The sequence below is a fragment of the Marmota monax genome, unplaced genomic scaffold, assembly GCF_021218885.2.
Source record: "Marmota monax isolate L192 unplaced genomic scaffold, Marmota_monax_Labrador192_F-V1.1 WCK01_AAM20220418_F8-fsc00040, whole genome shotgun sequence".
NCBI lineage: Eukaryota > Metazoa > Chordata > Mammalia > Rodentia > Sciuridae > Marmota > Marmota monax.
Genome location: NW_026692782.1, coordinates 11255223 through 11274364, shown reverse-complemented (window position 1 = coordinate 11274364; position 19142 = coordinate 11255223). Strand labels below are relative to the sequence as shown.

At 39.9% G+C, this 19142-nt stretch overlaps 1 protein-coding gene across 2 annotated transcripts in view; it reads right to left on the bottom strand.

Moving 5' to 3' along the window:
* The window catches only part of Xpo7 (exportin 7), a 39793-nt gene that overhangs the window by 8731 nt on the left and 11920 nt on the right, over positions 1 to 19142 (bottom strand). For both annotated transcript variants that reach the window (XM_046447661.2, XM_046447662.2), the window contains exons 9-23: positions 18106 to 18225; positions 17281 to 17427; positions 15872 to 16044; positions 13949 to 14142; positions 13410 to 13515; positions 10690 to 10825; positions 10104 to 10177; positions 8896 to 8976; positions 8142 to 8205; positions 7642 to 7750; positions 6645 to 6751; positions 3914 to 4002; positions 3050 to 3157; positions 586 to 668; positions 170 to 384 (exon numbers count right to left, since the gene is read on the bottom strand). In XM_046447661.2, coding sequence (XP_046303617.1) covers positions 170 to 384; positions 586 to 668; positions 3050 to 3157; positions 3914 to 4002; positions 6645 to 6751; positions 7642 to 7750; positions 8142 to 8205; positions 8896 to 8976; positions 10104 to 10177; positions 10690 to 10825; positions 13410 to 13515; positions 13949 to 14142; positions 15872 to 16044; positions 17281 to 17427; positions 18106 to 18225 — 1806 coding nt within the window. The remainder of the gene's footprint in view (positions 1 to 169; positions 385 to 585; positions 669 to 3049; positions 3158 to 3913; positions 4003 to 6644; positions 6752 to 7641; positions 7751 to 8141; positions 8206 to 8895; positions 8977 to 10103; positions 10178 to 10689; positions 10826 to 13409; positions 13516 to 13948; positions 14143 to 15871; positions 16045 to 17280; positions 17428 to 18105; positions 18226 to 19142) is intronic.

Below are 19142 nucleotides of genomic sequence, written 5' to 3'. Positions count from 1 at the left end.
TTAAATAAAATAGTTTTGTTCCTTTCACTTGGTTAAAAAAAAAAAAGTTTGTTAGCAGAAAGGGGTTAGCTTGTGGTTTCTTGGGAGAAACATTCAATCACAGTCTTAGGTTAAAAAAAAAAAATGATGAGGGGCAAGATCCTATCAATGAATGAGGCTTAAGGCTTACCAGGAGATCACTGTGGGGAATAGAGAGAAGCAGCTTAATGAAGGTCTGTAGAGCGTTGTCCAGGGCATCGTCTCCATAGAGACGGAAGACTCCAAAATTGACGTAACTCCCACTGAGAGCAGCCTTCAGCATAGAGAAGCAGATAGAGATGCCTTTGAGCTTTAGGGCATAAACTTGATCCTTTGGGACCTCTCCTAGTGTCAGGATGCGATTGCCTGAGTAGACATGTAAGATAAATATTTAATCAGCCACATTAGAATTAATATTTTTATGCCACCCTGACCCTCCTATTCCAAAGGTATACAAATTCCAGCATGCTAGCAACTGGCACTGTGACACATATGTATAAGGAACAAAGCACCCCTGGGAATGCTATCTTGACTATTTCCAGGGGCCTGTTGCTCTAAAGTACTTACCGTACATTGTTATCATCTTGCTGGTTTCTCGGAAAAGCAAGATGCCATTGGGAGAAGAGACATCAAACTGGAGTCGCTGGGATCTGAGCAGAGAATATACAGGGAGAAAGAGTCAAAAGTGTTTTCTTGGAAAACAGGGGTACATGAGGCTCTTACTGGAGTAGAATATACAGACAACTTGTCCCAAGGTGAGGATAACCAAGTTTGCTGAAGATATTTATACAGTAATGTCGCTAATCCCCAGAAGCCCAACATATTGTATTCATGTTTCTGCTACTCAAATTGAAAATATTTTCAAGAAACAAACAGAGCTGGGTGGTATCTCAGTGTAGAATGCTTGCCTAGCATATGTGAAGGCCTGAGTTCCATCCTTTGCACTGAAAAAGAAAAGCCAAAAAGCAAACAAGTTGGGTATAGTGGCGCATGCCAGTAATCCCAGCAATTTGGGAGGCTGAGGCAGGAGAATGTCAGTTTGAAGCCAGCTTCAGCAATTTAGTGAGACCCTGTTTCAAAATTAAAAAAGGACTGGGGATGTCTCTCAGTGGTTGAGTGCCCCTGGGTTCAATCCCCCAGCACCAAAGCAAACAAAAAGAGGCAACATCTAAAATTACTGTTTGATAATTCCCAATTTCACTTAACATATAGCTCCTATTACAGCCCTTCAGACAATAATTTAATCACCCTTATAGCCTCAGTGGCAATGAAGGGAGGGAGGGGTATATACATTGTTATCATTTTAGAAGAAGAAAAGATACAAAGGGACTTGGATTGCTCCAATAGAAGCTAGGTAGAAAAGGAAGATTTTTTTCCAACAATATTGTTTTGAGTTCTTTGTTCATGAGAGCATAAAACCTCTTCTTTTGTCAAATTTCTTTCTTTTTTTTTAATGGGGTGGCGGTGGTGGTGATATTGGGAATTGAACCTAGGAGTGCTCTATCACTGAGTTACACCCCCATCCCCTTTTGGGACAGAGTCTCACTTAGTTGCCCAGGCTGGCCTCAGCCTCCCTAGTAGCTGGGATTTGTCTGCTCTACTTGTGAGCATCTGACAAAGGTTGGTGAAGTCTCAAATCCAGGAGCCCTTCTTGACTCCCCCTGTCTCCATCAAATCCATGAAGATCTAGTTCTAAAATGTGCCCTGAATCCACCCACTGCCTAAAGGACCTCCCTGTTTCTACTCTTGCCTGCAGTGGTCCCCATTCTTTATACAGTAGCAGCTAGAACAACACCTTTAGATGATGTAATCAAGATCATTTTACAACCTTGCTTAAAATGCCCTAGAAGCTTCCCACTGCAATGAGAATCAATGCCAATTCCTCTACTGCTGTGTGGGACACAGGAAACTGGGCCTCTGCCTACTGGTTTGACTCTCTCTATCACAGCCTGCCTTGCCAGGCTGTCATTACAGTGGCATTTGTCTGTCTCAGATCCCAGCAAACTCTGCCTCTCTTAGTACTCTGCAGTTGTGTTCTCAGTTTAGACCACGCCTTACCCTTGCAGGGCTACCAGAGTCATCTTGTCATTGAGTCTCTAAGAGGCCTTTTGAGCTTCCTATTCCTTTCAATTTTTCTTTTTTCCCACAGCACTTAATCACAACCTGAAATTGTCTTCTTTTCTGCCTAGCACAACAGATAAGGAAGTGGCCCGGCAGACACTGGGTACTCTCAAGTATCTATTTTATAAATAAATAATTCTTTTTAAATTTTTTTGGGGAGGTACTGGGAATTGAACTCAGGGGAACTCTATGACAGCTATATCCCCAGATCTTTTTAAAATTTTAGTTTGAGGACAAGGTCTTACTAGGTTGACAAGGCTGGCTTTGAACCTGTGATCTTCCTGCTCAGACTCCTGGGTGGCTGGAATTACAGGGGTGCACAGCTACACCCAGTTCTAAGGTAGTTTTGAAAATGAATTCTCTCAGAGTGCCAAGACAGACGTACATACACCTGAAATTCTAGCAAAGCTAAGGTGCTGATCTTTCCTTTTTAACCATCCTTAAATTGTCGGGCAAATTTAAAATTGGTATTTTGGAAGTATTTCTTACTTTTCAACAAAAGCAAAACTTTATTGATCCCTCTTCAATTTGTCTAAATAAGGACTTTTCTAAAGAAGGTTATTTCATAATCTTCTCAACTATCTCTACTCTGAAATGTGCCAGATGTGACACCATTACCACATTAACTTTTGTATCTGTAGGCAGGGAAATCAGAATCTTGTTTGCCAAACACCTTTTCATAAGAATGGAAACCCTGAGACTAACAGGTGACTTATTTCCTGCAGGCACTATGGCTTTGTGTGGTTGATATTCTTCTTTCAAAGAAAAACCAACTTTTATGGGTTTTCGAGTTTGATAGCAGTGCCATCTTATCTCCCACAGTCTTCCCAAAGCATGATTAAGAAAATTCTCTCAGGGCTTTCTCAGCTAAAGAGTAGCTGTGCCCTTCTGATGTCTTCCACCTGTTTACCTGTTATGAACTAGTTCAGCCATCAGCTTGAGCACAGGTGTGGTGCAGGCTGGGTCATGGTACCAGAGCTCAATGGCCCGCTGGAGAATTGGCATGTAGGATGGGTATCTGTAAATAAGAAGCTGAGGAAGAATTTCTGAATCCAGAAAGATACAGAATTTTAAATAATTTGTCAGCACTAGCCAAGTATAAACTCAAATTATAGTCCTCTACTTTCCTGTCTCTTGCTTGCTAACCTGGGAATCATTCTATCTAGAAAATGCTGAAGTGATTTTGTACTCTTTTAGTCTGTAAAGTGTATCTAATGATACACTTTAAATTATACAGTGCTTTTCTTTCTGCAAAGCACAGTGTATTTCGTATTGTTATTTACTCTTTACCACTGCTATGATGGGACAGGGGATAAACTATTTCCTTGTCATAATTATTTAAACAGAGGCACACAGATTTGAAATGATCTGTTCAAGATTATGAAGTAAAGTTAGACTTCCTAATACTAAAAACTATTTTTCTTTTCTTCCTTTCATTTTTTTTCGGGGGTGGGGAGTACATGGAACCATCTCTCTTTTCTAAAAGTAATGGAGTTTACATGCAACAGTTCCATAGGAATTTATATATCTGGGCCCTATAAGAGAAACTGGGAAATGATCTCATTCATGTCCTAACCTCAGGCAACATTGTGTCATTAGACCACTTTGAAGTAGTAGCTTACAGGACAGACACATGGCAGACCTTATGGGAAACTCCTCATCTTCTTGCCTCACCATACCTCCCTTGCCAACCCCCCCAACTCCCATAACTCCTTCACCAAGTTATGTTCCAGTTGAGGCTTGTATACTATAATTCTAGTTTGAGTTAGGATACATCCATTCAAACAGCATCATGAAGCTGGTCTTGGCATTGAAGGCGAAAGCTATCCCTCTCAGGTCTCTCACTAGGCCAACTAGAGTTCGCTGTAACAGAAGACAAAAATGTAAAAATAGAAGAAAAGCCAAACAATGGGGGATTTCACACACCTTGTAATCAAATTCTTCCTTCTAGTTCAACAAATATTTACTGAATATTTTGAATCACTTTCCTCCATGCTAGAATGAGATCTTTTCACTTGGAAAATGAGTTCTGGAAAGCTTGCTATTGTGTTGAGAATCCTCATATGAAAATCCAAAGTAGGAAATGCTCAAAAATCCAAAACTTTTTTGAGTGATATGAAACAAATGATTTTGTATTTAGACTCGGGTCCTATCCCCAAGATATCTCATTATGTGTATGCAAATATTAAAAAAAAAAAGTAAAAAAAATATGAAACACTTCTGGTTTAAGTATTTCAGATAAGGGACATACAAGCTGTACTAAGAAAACAGGATGGCCTGTGGCTTAGTATAGCAAAAATCAAGGCTGATAAGTTTTAAAGATATTAAAATGATAAATTTAAGGGGGGGAAAAAGCTGTTCCAAAAGAATGGGGTAGGGGGAAAGCCCACAGAAGAAAAGAAAGAATATATCCTAAAGGTTTGTGTCCTAAAAGAACTCAAATGCAGACCCTACCAGAAGGAAGATAAGGGGAATTTACAAAGTACCTTCTCTTTGGTTGGGGTCTGGAAATACGACTATTATGTCAAACCTTGGGGCTGTAAATCACTGACAGAGACATGGTTTTGAAGAGGTCAAATAACTTGCCAGTGCTCATACTGCTAGGTGGTAGGAAGGCCCATCTTAGGACTCACAAGCATGCACCAAGATGTCAAACCCAATATTCCATCAACAAAATTTCTACTGGGGGGGGGGGTGTTCTATCAGCATTAAGATTGCGTTTAAACGCCAACAGTTATCAAGTTATCAATATGCTCAAGAAGGTAGAACACATGGGGATCCTCACTCTTTTGGCAAAAATTACCACACTTTTTTGAATAGAGTGCTTTAAGCATATGGTTCTATTTCTGAGCTGATACCAGGAGCTCAATTTTCTAGTCTAAAACATGGTCAGTCTAAAAGACTTGTTTCATGGGACATGACAAAGATGTGTCTGATTGCTATAGTCCATTGTCAAGGAGGTTCTTGTGGGTAATTTTTACTTGCTTTTAATGTAACTAATATGATGGGAAAAGACCTGATATTCACTGATCCCCCTTGGTTAAGTCCTTGATACTGGTTAATACTGTAGCCTAAGTCACCAATATGTTCCACACTTACCCTCATCTTTTAGAATTGTACTCATCAGACCCCAAAAACACAAGGGCAAAGGGTAGAGAGTTGGACAAAGTGATGTTGCTAACTAGCCTGCTGATGTGAAGATGGAAAACTATGATACTTAAAGATAAAAAAGGAGAACTTCACAAACTCAGGTAAAGCCTTGCAATACCCTATCTGGTGGTTCTCCTACTCAGTCACGGTGCTGTTAGGAGTGCAGTAGAAAGCATTACCAATATATTAACATCCTGGTATCTTATGATTTGAGCAGTTACCTCTAGGTCAGGAGAGCAGGTGTGTGTGAAGTAAAAAGATGAGGAAAGCAACGATCAATGAATGACAATTCTGAGAGCCAGATATTAACAACTAAAAGTAACTTAAGATCCATACACATAGAAATTCGAAGCAGGAATCTTACCAGAAATGAGAAATTATAAAAAAAACTTATCATCATGTGTATACAAAAATTTTTAAAAACCTTGTGCATTCTGAAGATTTGTTTCACAACAATGTAGAACAGCTTAACACTGCTAAACTATATACATAAAATAGTCAAGATGGTAAAGTTTTACCACAATTAAAAATAAATGTGGAATAATATGCTAAGAGGCACTGATAGTTTTATATATTGATTATACCAGGAAAGAAGGGCTGCAAATAAGTCAGAACTGGGTAATTCTAAAGAAAATAACATGAAAACAAAGATGAGAGTGGAAAGGAATAAAGTGGAATAGAGTAGAAATGAATAAAATATAAACCACATAGAATGTGTAAAACAGAACTATGTTTTGTTTTTTGCAAAGACTAATAAGACTGAAAACTCTCAGTCAGGACTGATCCAGAAAAGCAGTGGTGGTGGACCCCTGTAATCCCCAAACAACTCAGGGGTCTGAGGCAGGAGGATCACAAGTTCAAAGCCAGCCCCAGCAATTTAGCAAGGCCCTAAACAACTTAGTGAGAACCTGTCTCAAAATAGGGGGGGAAAAAAAGGGGGAGGTGGGCTGGGAATGTTGCTCAATGGTAAGTGGTTCAATTCTTGGTACCAAAAAAAAAAAAAAAAAAAAAAAGATGTCCTATGAGCATTATCAAAAATGAAAAGGGGACATAATTAAAGATACAGCGGTGACCGAAAAGTCAGGAAATTGTAAATAACTTTATGCTAATATATCTGAAAATGCACATTAAAAAGTCTTAAGAGTTGCTTCAGAATTAATATACTTTAATGCAAAATATTAGACTTCAATAAATCTCTACTAGTTCTTCAATTTCACAATCCCAAAAGATTAAGTCTAGTGCTAACCAGTGGGTAGTATAAGGATGAGCACTATTCTGGCAGTGCTTGCTAGCCTGGGCTCTCTCAGGGACCGTGTTCCACCAGAAGCTGATTAGCTGGTGGGTGTCAGACTCACCTTTGCCTCTTGCTCATTGAAAGTGTTAGTGCTGAACATCTGGGCCACAGCCTCAAATGCTGCTGTGAGTGGTAACATGAACTGCTCGTACTGATCTTCATCCTCTCCTGAAAGAGAAACAATCCCATGTGTTACCCTGATTCCAAACAATCCAAGCTGCATGTGCCTGAGAAATAAGCCGGGATGAAAGAATAGTAGGCCCCAGAGTAATTCCAAGGGTCCCGTCATCCTAATAGAGTTCACAGTAATTTAAGAACAAATTTGGAAACTAAAAAACAACAAATTTTCTAGTGCAGGGATAGCCTAAGTTTTTGATGTTGAGTCTCAGTATCAGAGATATAGGTATGTGTATTAGGTACGATGTGACTTAGCCTTCAGTAAGAATTAAGAGACAGTCAAGAAAGGACAATGGCTGGTATGAGAACTAGGCAAGACTCAAACCTGAAAGAGGTACTTGGGAAGCTTTCTTCATGCTTACTTAGTAATTTTTCATAATGTCATTTTAGTAGGATTAAATTCAAATAGCTTAAAATTAGAATAACCACTGAGCTTCAGTTATTAGTTGACCCCAAATTACTTTTATCACCATCAGTGCTGCAGAGATGATCAAACCCTCCTGGTTCATATGTGCTGGAAACCTGAACAATAAACCCTTTGCTGACCGTCTCTATTGGGTTTGCACCTCAACTTGGGGTGGAGGAGGTATCAGGTCAACAGGATGCGTTCAGGAGTCTCAAAGCACAATTCTCTTATTTTACAGATGAGAATTTTATAGCCATAAGCATATCAGAAACTTTGGGAGTATGCAGTATTCTCTTCCAGTTATAGGGACTATGCCAGCATGATGTGTTCTTGGTGAAATTTGACTGTTATTCCAGATGATTTTGCTATTACTGAAACAACAGAGAAGATTTCCCCCACATACAGTTTTCTGTTCTCAAATAAAAATTTAAACAGTGCCAGATTAATTCATGAGCCTCAGGATTTATTGCAGTACCTAAATCCACCATGAGGAGACGCCCAAGTGCTGTGTAGAAGGTAGTCCGACACCGCATGTCAGTCAGGTTGGACTGATTGTTAATACCCAAAAATGAAAAGTGCTCGCTCTATTGAAAAAAAGAAAACACGTTAAAAAGGTGAAAACATGGGTTAGAGGCAGAATGCAAGCCAGTAATTTGAGAATTACTGAGCCCTTTTAGGCTAATGGCTCCATGGTCATTCCTTAAGGATGTAAGGGTATTTTTCTTTTCTTTTTAAAATTATTGTGGTTGTTGCCTGCTAACAACTTATTTCAGGTATAAATGTAGCAGGTGATGTCGACGTAACTCAGGTCACCCTGATCCCAAAAAGCAGCTCTGATGCTTGGAACTGTAATCTGGCAGTGTGATGGGAGTGGGAACAGCCTGTGCTGTGGTGGCAGCCAGGACCTCAGCTTGACCTCTCCTTCATGTGTGTGGACGATGGAGAGAGGATGGAAGAGGGGTTTGAATCACTCACCGTGTGATTGTTCAGCATGAACTGTACCGCACTAAGCTTCACTAACTTCCTTACACTACTGTACGTAAAGACAAAGTCAAGGAAAGTGTGAAGCCAACCAAGAATCTTTAAGATGGAAAAACACCCCTTGGATTAAGTACGGTTTACCCAAACATCTATTTTTCCAATCCACTTGAGTATACTATTGCCAAGTGGAAAAAAATTGTTCTCTTCTAAGCAGTATTTAACTGATCAATAAGAGAACAGTCATATTAAACACCTATCTGTAAGGAAATCGATAAAACCCAGCAGTTTCTCGTATGAATTATGAATATTCTAGAGAAGCTTTCTGGGTGGGGGGTTCCAAGAGAGAATTTAACTTGAGCCCTAAACTCTTGCCTAAGGTAACCACTGTGTATCAAGAATAAGCTCCTCTCCTATTCAGAATGACACCAGCTGTGTACAACCTTTGGGAGAATTGAGGAGAAAAATAGCTCAAATACTTTTATAGGATTTACTGTTCTTGGTGAAAAGCTCACCAAGAACAATTCAAACTTTATAGTTGCAAAGGTTAACATCATCAGGATGCTTCCACCAATCAGCTGGGGACTTTTATTCTGGATTCTGTGTGGGTACTGCTTTAATTTCAGGAAAATGGAGGATACCCAAGTATATACTATAGTTAATGAAAGTAGCAACAGCAGGAGGCCATAATTTCCAAGATTAGCATGCCATACTTTTTGCTGTGCACAGAAGCCAGTTTAGAAAAGGATATCCAATGGACAGGTCATTGAGAAGCTGTAGTGTCTTGGAGGTGATTGGTTCACAACGGCCCCAGTACTTCAAGTTGGTGATGCTGGAGGACAAAAACAAAAAAAAAAAGCAAGAGACACTTTTGATTTGCCTGGTCTCCTTGAAGGCTGGGAGAAGAAGAATATCATCCATCAAGTCACCACACATCTGCATCACCAATTCACAGACATCACGACCACAAAAAAAAAAATGGGTATAAAATCTCCGTACTTACATTTGGTTGACTAGAAAAATTATCCTTCAGATAATCTTCACTACTTGGTTCCAAAGCTACACTGGCCCATACCCAGGCCCTTGGAATTCTGGGGCACTCCAGGGCTGATTTCTGCAGCAAGGGTAAGAGATTTCTGCGGCAGTGATAACATGCAGACGTATGCAATTCTGCACCTGCACCATCCACTGTCAGCTGCAGAATTCTAGTAGCCCTTGCTTCTGGATTCTTGGCTGGCAGAGTCCTTTAGACCCCCTTTGCTTTTTCCATCTTAAATTATTAACCAGCTCATGGATATGAGTGTTTAGGGCTGGGATAGTTGGAAGGAGGCAAAACATCACTTTGCACACAGCCCTGGGTAATATATTTGGCTCCTAGTGTGCGCTTTGATAAATTGAGCTCCTAAAGAGGGGAAAATGTAACTAAAGGGGCATAACTTAAAAACAAAAACAAAAACAAAAAAAGGGCCAATCAGGAGCGCCAACTTTGAAGACAGTTCAAATAATAGCACCAGATTTTGGAGATTTAAGACCCTCAGTGGGTATGATGCTTCCTGACAGGAGTAAGCCCATCTGAAAGTGGGGCTCTCCCCTGGGGGCATAACTAATGGAAATCAGCATCAGAAAGTGATGCCTGCTCTGGGCATCCTGGGTAGCTCAGGGATCAGGTGAGAGGTCAAGCACCAGTCAATGGGGAAGGACAGCCATTTTGCTAATGCCATGACAAGGTTTCACCTGTGATCCCAGAGGCTAAAGAGAAGATTCTGTACAAGCCTGGAATGCTCTGGGGCCGGGCCATATCTCTAACCACAGCTTGTCACACACTCAAAGGCACAATTTTCTGACGCAAACGATCAATGCTGTAATACCCAGGCACTGGCAGCACAATGCCCAGATCACATTGTACAGTTGCAACAGGACTGCAAGGGCCTCTTGCTGAGGGCAAGCTGAAACACTTACATTTTTCCTATGAAGACGCTTAGGACCATGGTCTCATCATTCAAACCGAGAACTTCTGAGAGTCGGCGGTACAGCTGGTGTCATGTTAAAGGAAAAGAAAGTAACCAGAGAATATTAGAACAATCACATACCTGGACTGTTTTTGTACATATTCAGGGAGTAAGATCTGGGAAGAAAATTGAAAACAATCCTGTGAACCTCTGTTGAAGGGATGAGCCAGTTTCTAAGTATTACAAAATACTGGATAGATGCTGAGCTCTCTTACTGGTCCCCTTCAATCCTGAAATCACAAAAAGTCTGCCAAAACCTTCTGCTGTTCTGAACATTAATTCATGTATAGAGACTAAGAACTGCCAATTTGGGGAAGAACAACAGATGTTTTGACTGGCCATTTGTTAAGCATATGGAATTCAGGAGGAACAGACACAATTCCTCAATAAGTCTCCAGAATTCTACACACTAAGAGAAAACATTTGTAGTATCCCAGTACCTAAAATCTGGAGACTGTATCTCAACAGTTTCTCTCAATCAGCAATTTCACGTGTGAGAAGTGAGAACTAAATGGAGCCAATTGTAAGTCTGTTACCTTTGAGGATTTCTGCACCTGGTCCCCAATGTAGATCTTACGAAACTGTTCAAAAAAGCTCAGCATGGCCAATTCCAGCTTCTCGTTACCCGCCTGAGCCAAGCGAGAATCTGTTAGGTTCATCAGCTGGAGCACCCTAGAGGAAGAGGAGCAATGACTCTCAACAGCAGGATAGCCTCGTCACCCTACACACCCCAACCTACCCCGAAACAGCCAAACATACCTCCTCTTCTCCTTATCTAGCCTATCTGAAAGGCATTCTCTGCAGGTTGTAAGCTTGGGTGAGGGAAAAAACAGTCTCCATTTCTTGCCCCACAGGAACCACAACTAAGGAATGAGTAGTGAGATGTTTGTCACCAAGATCTTGGATAGGGGTAGAACTAAGAATCAGCTTAAAAACTATGGAACACACTGGCATGACGGGTCATGGTATTTCCTAAAATTTCTGAGATATTGGATAGAACAATTTTATGCACTCCATTCATCTATACAAATGAGGGACTAGCCCAGGGTTCTCAATCTTTTCTCTCAGAGCCACGAAGGAGATACAGATATGTGAAACATCATGTTCATAGCACGTCCAGGGACAAGGACAAAGAGAGATGTGCACCCGTGTTTTTGTCTCTTTTGCCTACACTGCTCTCTTCCCAAAAAAGCATAATGGAATGCAAGTGAAAGAATATTGAATGAATAGGCATGATGTTACTTTAAGTGAGTCATCTGACATTTTCATTGTGTGAGAACAAGCAGCAAACTATTTGTTACATATCATAAGTAAATTAGACTCAGTCACTGTGTTGCAACACTTGAGCTAAGAAATATAAGACACCATCTAAACTAAATTTATATATCATGATACACACAGTACCATAATAGACAGCAAAATCAGAAAGGCATTAAATTTCATTCTTCTTTTTTTTTTTTTTTTTGCAGTACTGGGGATTGAACCCAGAGTCTAGCATATGCTAGGGGAATGCTCTACTACTTAGTTATATCTCAGTCCTTTAAAACTTTTTATTTTGACACTCGCCATCCTCCTGCCTCAGTTACATGAGGAGCTGGGATTACAGGTGTGTGCCACCACACTTGATCGTTCTCATTTCATCTTTGCTCAGTTTGTCAAAGAACGCCAATGGACAATACCATGGAGACTCTTGTTAGGATTAAGGCAGCTAAGGCAAATGGGCATAGAAAGAGACAAAAAGGGAATTTCAGAGGAATAAGAATTATAGATTGAGGGTACAGCTCAGCCTTGGGTTCAATCCACAGCACTGCAAATAAAATTATAGATTGAGATGTCTGGGGACCAGTAAAGTCTACGGCATCAGGTTAAAGTCTGTGCATCCCTAAAGAGAACACCTGAACTTTTAAAACTCTTTACAGTAGTAGCTCTCTGCAAGGTCACAAAATCATTCACAACAGTAGAAAGACATTTTTGGTCCTTTTTGCTTATAATCTCATGAGTGTATAGTAGGTTTCCCAGAGGCTACAGGCCACATGAGACACACAGACTGAGTGCAGAAGTAGGTATGAGAATCCAGCTGAATTCCACCATGCAGACATGAAAAAGATTTGCAAATTGGGGCTGGGGATGTGGCTAAAGCGGTAACGTGCTCGCCTGGCATGCGCAGGGCACTGGGTTCAATTTCAGCACTACATAAAAATAAAATAAAAATGTTGTGTCTGCTGCAAACTAAAAAATAATATTAAAAAAATTAAAAAAAAGATTTGCAAACATGTAAACAACACTGCTCTTCAAATTAATTTTTTTGAAAAATAGTTTTCTTCATAAAAAAAACAATGTTAGCATTTAATGGGCTCATTAGTGTTTTACAATAAATTAATATACATATTGTTTTAAAACCCCAACTGCTCTTCTGGGGACCTCAATGCCTTTTTTTCTTTAAGAGGGTAAGGTAGGTCTAAGATCAACATGTTGGAGAACATCTGCCTTAAAAAAATTCTGCCTTTAAATAAATAAATAAATAAATAAAAATTCTGCCTTTTATTTCTGCTATGTAAACTTTCAGAAATCACTAGTTATGTGCCACCTTTCTTCTCTTTGACTTCGAAAAGTTTTCAATAAGTTGTAATGTTCATTAAAAGGTTTTTAATAAAATGAAGATTACACAGATACAAAATAACTTGAAAAAAAATTTTTTTTTCTTTTGGTAATAGAGATTCAACCCAAGGGTGCTCTTCCACCAAGCTACACCCCAGCTTTTATTCTGGAGACAGGGTTGCTGAGGCTGGCCTCAAACTTGCAATCCTCCTACCTCAGCCTCCTGAGTTGCCCGGATTTCAGGCATGTGCCAACACACTGGCAAAATAACTTGATGAATGGATGTATGGCTGAGAGAGAGATCTGAAAGTCTGTAGTTCTATAATTTTACCTTTGGTGACACTTGAGAAACCAGTTTCTCTTGTAACTTGCGTTGGCATGGCAAAAGCAGCCTACATTCCACTAACGCTGAGACATGATCCTTAAACAGAACTAATGGTTACTCCCACATTAATTTTCCTAATTCTGTCCTCATCATTTCCTGCTGAATTATTACGGAAATGTTTTTTGATAAGTTTGTAGGCAGAGCTCTCACTGCACATATGAAGGCTGGAAGCTGGAGCTGTAGCAGGCCTATTTTCACGGTGTTCTGCTTCCTAAGACTGGTCTGTAAGTGAACGTCAACAGGGCATCCAAAGTGGCTGGGGAGTGGTCTTACCGACAGACAAGCTCGCCATCCATAGCATCTTGCTCGTCAGTGCTGGCAAAAGAAACCCGGCCACCTATCACAGCTCCGATGATGTACACCAGCCACGTCAGCCTCCCTGTGGCAGGAGGAAGCCTCATCAGTGACCCCTCCAGGGATAATTTCACCAAGACACTCTTCCTTAATCTTAAGGAAACTCTGGTGAAGTCATAACGTCTTACTTTCCTTGCACATGATGGCTATTCCCTTGCTCTAGTAAGAGTGATGCCAAGGGGGAAATTCACCAGATAATCAATGTTTCCATGTAGACAAGGTCATTACTTTTAGAATGCAGCAATTCTTTATATTTAAAAGCCCTCACTGCAGGTGTGATTTTAGTTACTTTTCCCTTGTCCCTGTGATATTCATTCATTCACAAATACTCTCCTGTGTACATGGAGGATGAAGAATGGGGGTGGGGTTGCAAAGGAGGGTGGCATGCAGTTAAGGGTTCTGATAGCATCTCCTCAGGGGTCTAGAACCCTTCTGCACAATATACTCAATATACTCACCCTCTTGTACTGCAATGTCCATTGGGCTGGCGCTGGCGCTCTGCAGCAGCTCCTGGTAGGACTGGGCCGACTGGTCAAACAACTGTACGAGGAGCGCACATGTCTTCTCGTACTCACAACGCCCAATGGTGGACAGCTGGTCCAACTGCTGCTGGACCAGACCTGTATCCTCTAGGGGATCTTCCAGGCCATCTCTACTTGCAAAGGGGTAAAAGGAAGGACGCTCTCTTAAAATATGCCTACTGAATTATCATTTCCTATCATAGAGGACAATACTACTTTTTCCTAAGGAAGGATATTTAAATTTTTTTTTTAAATTGTAGATGGACACGATATCTTTATTTACTTATTTTTATGTGGTGCTGAGGATAAAACCCAGTGCCTCACACACGTGAGTCAAATGCTCTACCACTGAGCCCCAGCCCCAGCCCCAAGGAAGTATATTTTAAAAGTAAGAAGGCAGAGGCCTTTTGCTCTGGCATGTCTCCCTTAGGTATACTATATTTGTTAGCAGTAAATCTTCCCACCTGAATTCCCATCCCTTAATAATTTGTCTGCCGTGAACCTGGCAGCCTTATCTTCTCACCTCTCTGAGCTCTTTTATTTAGCCTTTCACTTGTTGCTAACTACAATAAACTTTGGGACTATAAGTACACAGTCTTTTATGTGAGGCTATTGTGGTCAGATGTGTTTAGGATTTCAGAAATTTTCAGATTTGAGGAAGGCAATATGATGCTTTTCCCATGTAATATAAAGCCCTTGATGGGCCCTGTGGCTTATTAGACTTAATATTCCCATAGCAAATGTATGAATATTGTGAACAGTCATGTTAAACAGGATTTAAAAATATAAGTCTATAAATGGTCTAATAGCTCATATCACATTTTGCCAAACTGTTGAGAAAATTTAGCTTTGCATCTTCTTGGATTTCAGAATTGCACCTGGGGAAAAATGGATCTGTATGAGGTCTTGCCTTATCTACTGGCTCTTAGATTTTAACCCCTTGTTCTATGGTGTGCTGCTATTGTTCCATTTTAGTTCGCAGCTGACTGTGTTTGCAATGTCCCACACACCAGGCCAGGTTATATTAATTTATATTAATTTAATCCTTGTAAGAACCTTATAAGGTAGGCCTATTATTATTTGTGTTTTATAATAATGCAATGAAGAAAGTTGACCAAAAGCACACTGCTATTACCTGACTCCTTGGGCCCACTTCTCTACCTTAACACTGCCTCCTGGAAACCTGCTGCATATAGCAATGTTTTCCAGTGAACTTCATGAATATTCTGATTTTGAAATGACTCAAATTGCAGTTAAAACTTTAACTCAAATTCTCTTGACTTTGAGGAAATTAAGAATGTGACTTTAAAAAAGACATATCAGACATTCAGAGTCCCCAAACAAAGACAACTTCATTTAATATGGGTCATTTTTAAAAGAACCTGACATTTCTTTAACTATAGGTTTCTGATCCAGTTAATAGTCAATGTAGACAGAAACCCTGTGTTAATATACTGCAATCAGTGATAGCTGCCTTGAATTCTTTTGTCTTTGAGTAAGCTCTGAAGTCAGAGTTGATGACTGGACTTATTTCTTTAGGAGTGAACATTAAGCACCATAACTTACATATTAAGAATTCTTATCACCTATGTCCTATAAATTTCTCACATTTGAAGAAAACCAGTGGCAAGAACAAACATACAAATGTGCTTTGTATTCAAAGACATTTCTATAGACAGTGAAAAGGCGGACAGGAACAGGATGTTTAAAAGAAAGACTATTCTTTCAGACTTTATGCTGCTAGGCTGACAAGGAGGGATAACCATAAACAGTACTGGCACTGATGGAACTCATGTCAAGTCCCCCTTTGCCAAGTGGGTGTGTATAATGGGATGAAGGAATCAGTCCAAATTTCCTTACCTTAGTATGATGTGCACAGATTCCAACCGGGATGTGATGTAGGCTTTTGTGACCTCAGGAGTATATGTTTCCAGCATGTGGGGCTCTGTGGCTTTGACGTATGGCACAGAGGCTGCCAGCCGCTGCCACAGGCTCAGGAGATAGTGCACACTATTTGGGGCAAATTCCCAGTGCTAAGGACAACCAAAGGAGCAGAAGGCATATTTTTCATTTCTGTATACATAGTCCCAGACCACTTGTCACAAATGAAAGACTTATTTTTTTATTATTTTTTTTAATTACTGGGGATTGAATCCAGGAGCACTCTACTACTGAGCTACATCCCCAACCATTTTAATTTTTTTATTTTGAGACAAGGTCTAAGTTGCCCAGGCTGGCCTTGTTTTATGATCCTCCCAAGCTGCTGGGATTACAGGTGTAAGCCACCATGTCCAGCCAGGATAAAGAAGTTTTAAAAAAGAGGATAAGATTTTATGGGCTTTGTTCTATGTGTGGCAACTAGTTTAAAGTTATTAGTATTTTTAGAGGGTAAGCATCTAACGAGAAGACAGTTCTATACTGGCTATGTAAACCTAACCCACAAAGAAAGCCCTCTGTGTTTCTCCGTTATCAGTATGCATGAGAATCACCTAGAGAACTTGTCAGACATAGGGATGTCAAGGCTCCACCTTGGACCTAGGGAATTGAAAACTATGGGTGGGGTGGGTGTGAGACTCAAGCACCAGTATTCTTCATCAAGCTCCCAAGTGATTCTGATGCAAAACTGTTCGAGACCCACAAATCTATATTACAAGACTAAAAAGAGAGGCTACTAACTTTTTATTCTTTGGTCTAGCCCCCTGTTCTATTTTGTCTTTTTCAGAGAGGTTAAAAGGGAGTTTCCTCTGTTTTTAATCTGAATATTATATTTGTAATTCCCACGTTTCTTTAATCGTATCCCTTACACTTTTTTTTTTTTTTTTGGGTTGTGATGGGGATCACACCGAGAACCTTGCAAGCGAATCTAGTGTTCTGCCATGGAGCTACATCCACAGCCCCCTCCCTGCGCTTTTTTTGAAAAAAATTATTATTTTTTTTTAAAAAAAACTTTTTTTTGTTTGTTTAGGAACCTTTATTTATTTATTCATTCATTCATTCATTTATTCATTTATTTACTTATATGTGGTGCTGAGAATCGAACCCAGTGCCTCACACATGCCAGGCAAGCAAGCGCTCTACCACTGAGCCACAACTCAAGCCCCTCCCTGCACTTTTGTAAACTTAAAAGACGAAGCTACAACAGGAACTACTTTGCAGGGTAACTTATAACCTTTGCCAAGGTAAGAGGTATCCTTAAAAGATCAAAATCAATAAGCAAGAGAAGAGATTCCAATGTTTAAGAAGAAACACAAAAGCAATCCAAGACAAACCTGTAGGCTGGTCACTGTGAAGTTGGCTATCAATCGGATGACCTCAGGGTAGTTTTCCACTTTTACCAGTTCCCCCAGTTGATAGTTACTCTTCAATCGAGCCAGTAGTCTGCAAAACTCATGGTAATTGTTTGGGTCTGATAAACTCTGGCAACAACACGGGGGAAGATAAAATGGAAAATGTGATTTATCACACTTTATGTGTTCATAATAACCACCAATAAGATGGGATTATTAGTTTCAATAGGCAGAGTTTGCAAAGGAAATCCAAGAGGGACCATAACCCTTGCCTATGGTTCTAAAGCTGATTAATGGCAGAAGGACACCACCTCTGATGTGACTGGCCTGTGTATTTCCCACCAAAGAAAACCTAATAAAATTTCTCATTTCTACATCTGTCAAACTGATCACTAAGCGCAATACTGTAATTTACTACAATGGCAAAGTTATACAAATGTTTCATATATTTATATCATTATTATTTACAATTATCTTTATATATTAAAAAAACTGCAAACAAAAACGAAATCCAAACTTTAGAGGCTAAATTTCTTGGGGGAAAATGACTAACTCTATCCTTATTATTTTGTATCAAAGTGATCTCTTCCCAAGACTCCTACATTTCTGAAGCTGGAGGATACTGACTCCTCTTTGGGGCAAATACTCTCAGAATCTGATTAAAATGTAGACTCACAGAACTCTTAAAGATCAAGATGAAATGGTTCTCTGAGATTTCTAAGTGTGGCATCTAGATGAACTTCTTTCTGACTCCTATAGTTAGTCATACATTAATTCTATACATATATAAATTCTCAAAAATCTTACCTGTGGATTTTCCAGTATTCGTTTAACACCATCGACAAGATGGGAGAGAAACTTGGCCCTCTCAGCATTGTTGAACAGGGATCTCCTGACAGAAGCGATCTGTACTAAGCAGGATAATACCTGAGCAAGACACAACACATACAGTGATTAGGATGGTACAGCTATTTTTACCACACCTTGTTCCCGCCTATAATATTCCTTAGGGTATCTGGAACAACTTTACAAAAGAAAGAGTATCAGATCTAAGTTGATCACAGCAACCACTTCTGGTTACATTAACAGCTTGGAAAGCTCCCTTAGACACTATTCTTAGACAATCCCATAGGCTTCTTTAATGATTTTTGCTTAGAAAATATGAAGCAAAATTATATTTTAAATAAAACTTTAGGCTTATTTTTATTTTTTTATTTTTTTTAAAATTTAAAGACTTTTGGTTAATCAGGCTTTATATATCATATACATCACTACATAAACAAGTCAAGTCAGATCTATTCCCCGAAAAAACAACTTTTACACTGAAAACATTTTCCCTGCTGTGCTACATATTTACATTGTTTGCTCCCCCCAAATCTATTTTGTATCCTTCTCCACCCTGCTCTTTGTCCCCTGGGACTATATGACCTCTCAACAATAGCAGCATTCCCTTGTCCTCTGGATTCTGATTGGCTTAAGCCACTGGGAAGTACCAGCAGGAGGTCAGAAGGCAGAAAAAAAGAGGAGCCCTTCTCCCCACCCTCTGGTTGGGCTGGGTTGGCATAATTTCTCTATGAATGACCACAATTATTGCTTTCAGTCCTCCCCTTGGCTACAACTTCAGCTCTCTTCAGGGTTTCCTTCCTCCATTCCTAGAGGCCCCCGCTCCTGTGGGTGATCATGCACCACTACCATTTGCTGAATTCCCTTCAATTCTGCCCATACCTTTGCAAACAATCCTTTCATTAATTAGCCCTCATGGCTGTGTTCCCTTCTCCTGCAGTGACCTGAATGATGCACACAGCACTGAATTCACATTTCTTCTAAATCAAAGGTCCATATTA